The sequence below is a fragment of the Aotus nancymaae genome, unplaced genomic scaffold (assembly GCF_030222135.1).
Source record: "Aotus nancymaae isolate 86718 unplaced genomic scaffold, 86718_ANA_hifiasm-v0.15.2.pri h1tg000003l, whole genome shotgun sequence".
Classification (NCBI taxonomy): domain Eukaryota; kingdom Metazoa; phylum Chordata; class Mammalia; order Primates; family Aotidae; genus Aotus; species Aotus nancymaae.
Window position 1 is genome coordinate 16,604,040 of NW_026988414.1, and position 11,677 is coordinate 16,615,716.

General features: G+C 38.5%; 1 protein-coding gene across 1 annotated transcript; it reads right to left on the minus strand.

Moving 5' to 3' along the window:
* Positions 1-275: 275 nt before the first annotated feature.
* Positions 276-835, minus strand: LOC105723670 (AP-1 complex subunit sigma-3). The gene has a single exon (XM_064375805.1). The coding sequence runs from the start codon at positions 833-835 to the stop codon at positions 371-373; it is 465 nt and encodes a 154-aa protein (XP_064231875.1). The 3' UTR covers positions 276-370.
* Between the last annotated feature and the right edge of the window lie 10,842 nt (positions 836-11,677).

Here is an 11,677-nt window from a genome sequence, read left to right on the forward strand (position 1 = left end):
TATTTTTCAACCTGTCAGTAGAGGATTAAATGCAAAAAAATTGCAGCAAATTTATCTAAACTAGCTTAAAAATATAACACAGGGTTAAAACATTACAAATATTGTCTGTTGGGTTAGGTGGTAGTTATTTTAAACATTCAGAGCTACAAAGACTTTTATATAGTATAATAAGGGCACATAGTTTTTTATTTTTTTAATAGTACAGACACATAGTAATTATAAATATGTTAAACAACTTTAACTTTTTTTAGCCAACAAAAATCCCTTTATTTTTGGCATAGTGCCTGAGGCTCCATCAAAAAACTGGATGGGAAGCATTGCTTATTTACAGCTTCATAACGTGCAGGCTCGTCTTCAGGTAGATTTCCAGTTAAAATGTAGATTTGTTCATGTATTCTTCCAATGTCTCCTGTAACATATCAGAGTCTTCAATGGCTTTGACAGCAATTTTCTTGGATGTTTCCTGAATTTCTCCACCTATTAGAAACTCGTCCAGGATGAAATAAGCCTTTTCAAAATTAAAGATAATATCCAGCTCGCAGACATTTCCAAAATATTTGTCCAGCAGCTCCACGTAACGATGCACAATCTCTAGCGTCAAGAGCTCATTGTCCTGATTTTCTACTGCACAGCAAAAATATAAACTAGCATACCTTTTATAAACAAGTTTTAGCTCCTTCCAGTCAATAAAACTGCTTGTCCTGTGACCACGGGAGAGAATAATCTGAACAATTTCCCGGGTGATCTTCTTCCTCTCTTTGTCAGGGAGAGTGATGTACCATTTCTGCAGCCGTAATTTCCCTTGTCGACTGAAGAGCAATATGAAATGTATCATGGTGGCGGTGCAGCCCCGCCCCGCGCCGTGCGAGCTAGGAGCGCTGGAGAAGCGAGGGCGAGAGGCGAGCGCAGGAGCCGGCGCGGCTGACAGGTGAGGCTTAGACCATGGCTGCTTCCCACAATCATCTGTTGCTTTTTTAAGATGTGTTTATGAGTCTTTCATGAACACTCCTCCATCACCTCAGGGTCTACTTCCAGTATCCTTTGGTAGACTGCCTATAATTTCCCTTTGACCTGGTGACCTCATTGATACTCTTTCTACTAGGGTCTTATCACCCATCCAGAAGTCTCTCTTTGGAAAAATTACAACCTCTTTTGGATGACTCCTGGCCAGCTCTTCCCAAGTGATCACCATCTGACCCATTCAACATATATATCCTGTGCTCCAATGTACTCTGGAAGAGCAGGTCTTTCTCCATAGAACTCTCCCTCATCATCTATCACCAGAGCAAATACTAGGCACAGATTTTCTTATTAGCCTTTAACAGAGATGAAGTCACTGCCTACAGTTTCTAGTGTCCTTAAAACTTCACTCACTTACCCTGAGGTTAGGTAAAATGAGCCCTTGTCTCCTCTGATGTGCAAAAAGCTGCATCCCTAACAACCTTTTTCAATTAAAAAGTTTCTTACTTTTTAAATCATCTTTTCATTCATTTTATATCCTGCAGGTGAATATTGGGCTAATGGTCACATAGCCTTTGAACTCATCCTCTGCATGTTCTGCATGAGTCTTCAATACCTCACTCTAGAATACAACAGTAGTTGGCACTATATATTTTAAAATGAGCTTATGAAAGGTCCCATTTTAATATCTTATTACAGAAGGTAATCTTGCAAAAACCAAGGTAACCATTGCACTAAAGTCTTATCTTGCTCTCTGAAGCTGTGCAAGAAGGCAGCAATGTTATGAGGTTACAACCCCAGCATCCTCACCCTTTAAGAGACTGAGGGAAAGCTGAATAGAGAATGTATGGGGAGCTTTTTCCAGCCTGTGAGCCTGATACCAAAGTGATGTGAGTGATTAAGGATCTCAAATTATAGTCTTCTTTTGGTATCTGCATATTTAATCTCTTCTAATTTTTTTTCTTTTTCTCTCAAACTCGTAACATATCAGAATGTAATCACCTATGGCAAGCTCAAAGCCCAGTGCGGGCTGACAAAGTGTCATTTGATACTTGACAAAGGGTTTCATGATCAGAATTCTACTGTTCCTTTCTCTAGAGCTTAAGAAAGGGATTCTGGTATAGCAGAGAGCAGAAAGACTTCTCCATTAAAAAGTTTCTTCAATTTCATAGTCACTTTACTTTCTGAGCTTTGTTTTCCTCATCTGAAAAGTAAGAAAGTCATGCCTATCTGGCTTAACTATAGGGCCTGTGGTGAGGCTCAAATTCCAAACTCCCTTGCTAGGTGAACCTTGGGAAAAGGACTTAATCTTCATACACATATCATTCGCAAGTACTTATTAACTCAATTCACAAATACTTATTAAGTACTACTATGTGCTAAATACTATGCCAGATTCTGAAGGATAGTAAATGAACATGTAAAAATTACACAATATATGTTCTTCAGAGTCTATAACCATCAGCAGGATAGACATCCGAGTCCAGAGTCTAATGATAAAACTCTTGAGAGAATAATATAGCTGATCTTAATTTCAGAAGGTAGAAGCAGATTTGGTTAAAGATCAGTCCTGATGACTTATTGATAACTGCTGAGAAGGTTAAATGTATAAGAAACTTGTATTTTGAATGCAAAGGACATATTAGTACCAGATGTTAAAAGAGGCCTAGGAAGCATAAGTGTTGAGTTGTGTAGAGTTCATAGCTGTAATACACACTTCCTATGACATTCCTATGACATTCACTTTTACTATTGAACATACCATAATATGGCATTCGGCAGTCCTAAGGCACAGTACGTTTCCTCATTTCCTTATTGTTTTCTTTATTGTTCTTTTTTCTTCTTCATCTTCATAAATTTTAATTTCAATCTAATTCTATTTGATCACTATTCTACTATTTTATTAGCATATCTCCTATGGCTTCTGAGAGATTGCCCAATTGGTTCCATCATGTGCACTTCTTAAAACAGATACAAATTTGATTAAGAACAAAAATCAGAGATATGTACATTTTTAAACTAATCATTGCCTATTTGTATCCCCTCAATGAAAGCAGAGTCATCCAATGCAGGCCACTTAAAATATAAAGGATTATTTTCATTTGTCTTCAATTTATTATAAAGTAGAACCTAACATGAAACTAAAGGAGTAACTGAAATTTATATGTTTCCTTATACAAATAGATTCCACTTACGAAAATCTCTAAAGTTCAAGGCAGAAAATATTATTTTAAAAATTAGATTGATGATATTTTAAAAATTATATACCTCCATGCACATAGTTTGATTTCCCTGTTTTCTTATTTACAATATTGTTTTTATTGTCCAGTTTTATAATATCTTATTCTACTATGTAACAATTATACTCAGAGCTATTAATCTTAGTTATTTACTTAAACGGACTTAATGTTCATCACCAATTAATCCTTTTTACTAGACTTCTCTATTACTAAGTTGTTTTTTTTTTTTTTCATTTCTTTATTGGGTGCATTTCTTTGGTGTCTGTTTTCTTAATTCTAAGGAAGGGTTTTGCATGCTGTAGGATGATATCTGCATGTTTGAGGTTGTAGATCCTTTGTCTTCATCTTCTAAAGACAAGCTATGTTGGGTATAATGAATCTAGTTTCCTTCCCTTTAAACATTGTGGATACTATGCCACTGTCTTCCTGTATTACATGTTGTTATAGAGAAGTATAAGGCAAGTCTGAATTTTTTCCTTCTAAATTACTTTATTATAATTATTACATTATTATTATCACACCTGAAATTTATTAAATTTACTGGGATCTGTGCTGTTGATTCTATATAAAAATTTCTTGGCATGTAATATGATGATATTTCTTTCTGCTAAATTATTTTCATTTTATAAAACATTTTCTAATGTGATTATTTTCAAGCACATCTTTGTCCTTGACTATGTTTTCAGTTAGTTCATTCTACTTTTGGAATTTTCATGTGTCTTCCACTTCAATATTAGTTAAATTTTTTCTTTGATTATTTCTTGAGCTCTTCTCACTTTCTGTTATTTTTTTTTCCACTAGAACTCTTGCTTTTTAGCTTAGAGCTCCCTTTTTTATGCAAGAGAGATATCAGGGTGATCTACAGTTATTGAAGCTGTCAGGATCTGGAAAACTATTTACTAGAAATTTTCCTCCAGTGATGTATGTTCTTTTGTTTGCTTTTCATTCCTTTGCTTATTCAGTGTCTATGCACAGACTTCTGTGCTTATTTCTTGCTGATAATTCTTTTTAACATGATGAAGTAATTACTGAATAATATTGTGCAGGGTGAGGAGTGCAGAAGTCAAAGATGGAGGGAAGTTCTTTAAAGGCAGTATTCATCTTTACTGCAAGTTTGTTTTCCAGAACACTTTCATCAAATTTAACCCTTCCATTCCTGCAGCCATATGTCTATTCTTTCTGGTTTAGGTACTTGGAAGATGAGTTTGGCTTCCATGCTATCTCTGTATATACAAGCCTTCTGGCTTGTCATTTGGTGAACACTATTTTCATTTCATCCTTCACCTTTATTTTCCCCAGAGATGCAGTGACCAGACTGGGTGAGCTAAATCACAAGCAATTACATATGTCATGATATAGCGTCCATCTATCTCCAGATGCTGGTTTTCTATAGCATGGTCTCTCTCCTTCCATGGCTTCTGACAATTTTAGATTTTTCTACTTTAATCAAAGGATCATTGAATAGTCTTTTGAGGCTTGTGGCACTCTAGGAAAATCTGCACCCAGTTTCAGGTCCATAACAAGATTTCATGGTGTTAAGTAGGAATATATCAAAGTCTGTGGTTCAGGGTTATAGCTATTTCCACCTTCACTGAAGATAGAGTAGATTTTATTTCTCCTTTTATTTTTTTCTTTAATCATTTTCAGAAAATTCAAAGAAAGGATTTCTCAGTCTTTAAGCCAATCCAGTCTCTTATTTGAGTGCTCAACAGTCCCCAGGTTAAGGATTGATCACAGTGCCCGTGCAATTTGTATTGCTCTGCTTCCAGCTAGATAAAAGCATGTGAGGCAGGTCTAGAGGCTGCATCTATAAGGAGAGAAGAGCTACATTTACTCAACCTCCTTTAGTGAAAGATAATCATTTTGGAAGACATATTTTTATTCTGTGTTTAAACTAGGACTTGAAAGAGGAGAAAACTGACCTATACTTAGTTGATTATGCCCTTCTCTTTGCTAGTTCTAATCTTTGAACCAACTGCACTATCATATCACTTAGAGATTATGACTCTAAATCCTCTAAGAGCTCCTCCAGTGTCTAACACAAGGTGTACCACACAGTACACTCACACAATGGGAAATCAAATGAAACAATTCCAGAAATTTACTGTGCAAAACAAATTTCACCTTTGCAAAGCTAAAGCTCATCTTTCTCCAAAATCTCTCTCTCACTCCTTGCAGTTTCTCCATAGAGGTTCCCTCTTTCTGGGGATAAACCGAACAGAGGAATCTGGTTAGCTATATTTCTGCAGGCAGCATCATGTGAAATAGACATAGTGAGATTATTTCCTTTGAACTATAGCCCTTATTTTTCCATTTTTGTCCAAGACTCAAGAGTCCAGCTTTGCTCAGGCCTGAAGCAAGAATGAAAAGTTAAGTAAAAAGTTTAAAATCATGACGCTCATAATCTCCATCCCAGCCCTGGAGGCAGCTCCTGGAAAATATGTGTCACCTTTTTGAGCAAGCCTCTCTGCTCCCTCCTTTTTCTTTCCTCTAAGACTCTGGAGCAAGCTTTGGGTGGGGCTCTTGTTCCCCCTAGAGGAACAGGCTGCTATTTTGGGGATTCTGATTGGGTTTCATGTTAACTAGAAACTTGGCCACAAGGAGTGGCTCAAGGTCAAGAGAGACAGCTTGTACTTTGCTGTTTATTAGAAAAACTACCAATACACAGGTGCTTGGGCATCGAAAAACCTGACTGAAATCTCAAATCCTGGCTCTGCACTTTCTAGCCATTTTATTTGAGATAAATTACTTAAGTTGTCTGAGCTTCCATTTTTCTCATCTGTAAAATGGGCTTTATAGAATCTGTATCAGATAATCATATACACATGACGATTAGCATAGTTTCTACCAAAGAGGTACTCAATAAATGCTGTCATATGCACAAACACACATTCTCTCTCTTCCTCTTTCTCTCTCTCACACAGACAGACATACACACACACATTACATGTATGATCATCATTCGCTTGAGACCAGCTGTATCCTTGAGACAACTCTATGAACTGGTTTTTAGGACAATCATTTTGCAGATGCAAATGATAAAAGTGAGACACAGCAATGTCAAGTAACCTGCCTGAGGTGGCACAATCAGGAAGTGAAGCAGTGAAACTCATATTTGAACCCAGATCTCTGACTCCAAAGCCTGTGTTCTTAAATGGTCCGACTGCTTCATTTCAAATCGTTCACCCAACATGTCCCAAATTATCTTCTCAACCCAAAGCACCCAAAGTGCCCTTACCTCAGGTTAATAAATGGACATTGCAAGAAAAATCCCACATTGACCAAACCTCTTCTCAGCACACACTTCCCTTCTCTGCTCCTCTGCAGGAGTAGCACTCTAAATCCTCATCAGCTGTCTCTTTAATAAAAACTGAAGAGGACAGAGGATGAGGTCTGAGTTAGGTGCCCAGGAAGAAATGGTGCCAAGACAGTAGAGGGGCTTGGAAGGAAGGCAAGGGCCATGAAAGAACTGAGGGCTGAGGGCAGATCCTGCTGTCCCCTGCTGTTACTGGGCCGCCCTAGGAGCTGGGACTGTTGGCAGCGAAGCAGGCAAGGCCAGGGCCCTCTTTGTCTGTCTCTGAGGTCATTTCCCAAGCACTCCGCTGGCCTGACTCGCCAGGGATTAGCCCAGTCTCTGAGGGAGGTGCTGCCCCTGCCTGGCTCTGTGTTCTCTGGTCCCAGACTTTGAGCCAGCCCTAGAACCGACTCAATTGCCTGCTCCTTGCAACTCCTTCCACACTAGGTATGTGCCCATTCTGTCTACCTATCTATTTGCCTCCATACAGAGCATCAGTTTTATCTGTATATCCCTGACACATAGCAGACTTGGTGCTTAGTAAAGGCGTGTTTGAAGGACATCAAGGTATGGAGAAAAATGTCTTCAGAATCAAAAACATGGATTTAAATGCTAACGCTGCCACTCATTCTCTGTGACACCTTGAGCTGTTACAATATCTCCATGGGCCTTATTTTTCATTTGCAATTGGAAATGATAATTTTTCCAATTCAATACTGATGGGTGGATTATGTGAGATAATGCAAGTAAGAGAAGCTCATAAACTGTACAGTGCTTACCAATGAGTAATTCTCAGTGAGAACAAGTGTCTAATATTCCATATTTGGAGCAGCTATTCCTACAGAGACTCAATTTACAGGTACATATGCCCCCCAAACATTTGCCTTATGCTTTCTGTGTGCTTAGAAGTTGTTCCTCACATCATTATTATAGCACACTGCATTTATCCATCATTCATTCATTCATTCATTTGTATTATTTCATTCAGACTATGTTTATAACTTGGTCTTTTCTGAGTCTGCAATAAGTTTGAAAGGTACCACAGTGAGGAAAGCAGAAATGGATTTTGTCTCTTGGTGCTTATAAATTAAGGGGAGAGAAGGGCTTTATATAAATAATCATTCAAATATTTTATTATAGTTGGGATAGTGCAAAAAATGAAAGATACAGAAAATCGGAGCAGTATACAACAGAGAATAAACTGTGTGTGTGTCTGTGTGTTTTTATAGTAGTGAGGTGGGAAGTCGATGCTTAAAAACAGTGAAGATTTTCCTTAGAATATGTCAATTAAACACAGCCTAAATAATGAGTAGGACATCTTAAATGTCTGTGTGTTGTGTGTGCAGAGGGTGTTGATGGGTGGGGGGTAGTTAAACACAAGCCTTTCAGTAATACAGATCAAATTGGCAGCAAGATGACCACCAGGTAGGAAAGAACTTGGCTCCTAGAAAGCTATTTGGGGAAGAGACAGGAAGAGACACTTTGTGTCAAGTCTGAAATTTGTCTCACTTTTTCCTATTGGCTTATACCAGTGCTCCCAGCTCCACAGAAGAAAAGAAAGAGAAGGAAGAGGGAGAGGAGAAGAAGGAAAGGAGAAGGGAAATAAGGAAGGGGAAGAGGAAGAGGACTTTTGCATTTCTTTAAAAGGAAAGAGGAAACATAATTATTCTTTATGGAATTTATTGCCATTCTGCCCGAGTTCTCTGTCTAATCAGTGATCTCATTTCACTCCACCATTTGAGCAAAATAATGGGAATTATCCAGAACTTCTCTCTCTTCTTCACATTCAGCATCCAATTACCACTGTTGGGCTTGCCGAGGAGAACATGCAGAATCCCCCAGTACCCAAGGATTGCTGGGCATGTTGGCCATGTTTGAACCAGCTTCCTTTCACAGAGGACTTGGCCACTGCCTATGGCTGGAAGAGTTCCTGGAGCAAATGAGGATTTCTGGCTGAGGCTACCCCCTAGGATACTATCCAAAGGCTTCTGGACTGACCCCAACCTCTGACCACCCGATGGGGTGTCAGCAACAGGGTCTCCAACTTTTCTACAGTAATTTCCTCCTTTCCTGTCCATGATCCCTATATCTCCTATCCTCTCTGTGTATGCAATGTGTGGGAAGTTTTATAGTCCAGGGAAGTCTGTGAGCCCTGTGTAAATCAGACACCTCCTCCTCAAACCTGACTGTAAAATCTGGCTCATCTGCCACCAGCCGTCTTTCCTTTCAGAAGTCCCTTCTCTCTCAATAGAGAACTGTTCTTTCTCTTTCTTCTGCTTCTTAAACCTCCGCTCCAAAGAAAAAAAAGAAAAGAAAAGAAAAGCCCTAACGTTCCCTTGCTAATAGAAGATACTGAACTTGGGGTGGGCATGGTGGCTCACAACTATAATTCCAGCACTTTGAGAGGCCAAGTAGGGGAGCTTTGCTCAAGGCCAGGTGTTTAAAACTTGCCTAAGTAACATAACAAGACCCTGTCTCTACAAAAATAAGAATTAAAAAAAAAATTAGCCAGGTGTGGTATTGTATGCCTGTGGTCCCAGCTACTCCAGAGACTGAAGCAGGAGGATTGCTTGAGTCTGCAGGTTCAAAGCTGCAGTTAGCCACATATGATAAAGCCACTGCACTTCAGCCTGGGTGAAAGAGCAAGATTCCACCTCTTAAAAAAAAAAAAGTTACTGAACTTCATTGGGACTGCTTATTTCACAATTTCTTAACCATATCTTGAATTTGCCACTGGACAAGTTCATCCAACTCTAGAGAATATACAGACCTAATGATATTTTCTGACATCTACTATTAGTTAGTATAATGAACTAACTATGCCAAATAATTTATGTATGTAATTTAATGTCACACATATTATTATAATGCAAGTATTTTGCCCAAGATCACAGATAGGAAGTGGCAAAGACAGTACTCAGGACCAAGCCCTTTTGATTCCAAAGTCTATATTCTTAAACTACATACTTTACTCATTCTCAAAGTGCCAGGCATACACATAAATAAAGGAAGTGGTAGGCTGAATAATGTCCCTGCAAAAAAACATCCTCATGCTTGGATTCTGTGACTATTCATTATCTCATGTTGCAAAAATGGGATTTTGCAGGAATGATTAATTAAACTCCTTCAAGTGAAAAGGTTGTCCTGGATTATCTAGGTAGACCCTAAATGTAGTCACACATATTTTTATAAGAAGGAGGCAAAGAGAGATTTCACACTCAGAAGAGGAAGCAATGTGATCATAGGGGCAGAGACTGGAGTAATGCAGCCACCAGCCAAGGAATAAAGGCAGCAACCAAAAAAAATCAAAGAGGCAAGGAACATACTATGCCCTGGAGCACCCTAAAGTAACCATCCTACTGACAACTTGATTTCAGCCCAGGAATACTGATTTTGGACTCTTGTCCTTCAAGAACTGTGAAGGAGTACATTTCTGAAGTTTTAGGCCACCAAATTTGTGATACTTTGTTATAGCAGCCATGAAAATTAACACATAGGACAAATGAATGTTTATTCAGCAGAATGAATGAATAAATGGTGAATATATAAGAGAACAAATAAATTGTACAGTAAAGGATTCCTATCAAAAACACATACAATTTACAACTTCTGGGGCAAGCCTTAACCCATTGTACATATGACAGAACTGGGACTGAGTTTAAATGACTTTTATAAATCACCAGCTAATGAGGAAATGATTTGGGAGTCGACGCCAGGCTTCCTGACTCTTCTCAAAGAATATGTTTAGTCTTTGGATTGGATTCCAATATACCTTTTCAACTGTAATCCACTTTCTCCTCCCTCAATAGGAAACAAATATGTATTTAAGAGGGACTCATAAGTAAATTTTCTACCTTAAAATTTAAATTTGTATTTTACTCCACACATATGTCCATCTGATGTACAATTGGTGGGTGGCAGAGACCACAGTTCTTCAGGCACCACAGCTGTGGACCCTGTGAGAGCAGAGAACATCTCTTCTTTTTCACATTATTTCTAGCCCCCAGCATGATGTCTCATACCTAGTAATACTTGGAAAATATTTGATTAAATAAAGAAGAAATGAATCAAAGAAACTGAATATCAGACTCAGTAAAAATTGTGATTTAGTGCATTTTCTCCTTTTATTATGACCCCGAATGCATGAGTCACTAAATATTGGTGAAAATCATTTCAAATGAGTGGTAAATATTAGCTGGTAGTATAATTATAGATATGTCTGTCTTCACCATGAGCTGAGAATGTTATGAGAGGAGACAAAGTTTTCCCATGTTTTGGTATCTCTCCTCTCATGGAGGGTATTTAAAAAATCTGTATTTAATGCAAGTAAAGATATGGTAAGGCCCCTTTCTCTGGGGCTTTTATACTTCTGGGACTCAAATCTGACTGTGTTCTTTCTGTAACTTTGTGAAAAGGCTCCAACTTGAATATAAGCGGCATTTGTATCATTTCAGCCACCATGGACCCCCATCGCTGTATGTAATTGAGAGCTAACTCTGTCTTCCTCAGGGAAGAATTACCCATGGAAGATTCATGCCTTTGGGATGTGGTGTTCCCAGTTGAAAGGCCCCTGTTAATTTATAGAAGGCTATAAATCAGCAGGAAAAGAAACATTGGCTCATAACCCATGAATGGAAAATACATCCTTCAGGACCAAGTGCAAACCTGGACACAACCCATCAATGATTTAAGACCCTAGGCTCATTTACCTGTCCCTGGATGATTTAGATTCTTTGGGGCTTCTCGGCTTAGGGCAAGGGAAGGGGGATTTTGCACTGACCAGTGACCATGAATGAGAGAGATACAAAATGTCATTCAGTTAATGATACATCACCAACCATGCTATTTCTCCTGAAAAGAATTATGCCATCCTTTGCATCATTTACTATGACTCTGCCAAATAGCTGTAGTCCTCATGGGCCCTTGGGCCAAAGTTTATACTTGTAGGAGGCAGCTCATGTTCAGTTATAATTTAAAACTGACACTCTTAGCTGTGGCCAAGGTGTTTAACAGACTGCTCTTGTGGGCTAGAAGCAAGGGGAAAAAAATGTGGTAATAGTCTATGACTTCTTTTAGGTGGTGGTTCCTCATCTGACTGAATACTTAGAATCTGATTATAAGAAAGTTCCAATGGCATTGTTTCTGGGAGTGAGAAATGATTATTTAATTACTAGAATGTCAG

Bases quoted from the DNA above. Each gene is read 5' to 3' on its own strand.
- LOC105723670 (XM_064375805.1), bottom strand. From the start codon at position 835: ATGATACATTTCATATTGCTCTTCAGTCGACAAGGGAAATTACGGCTG.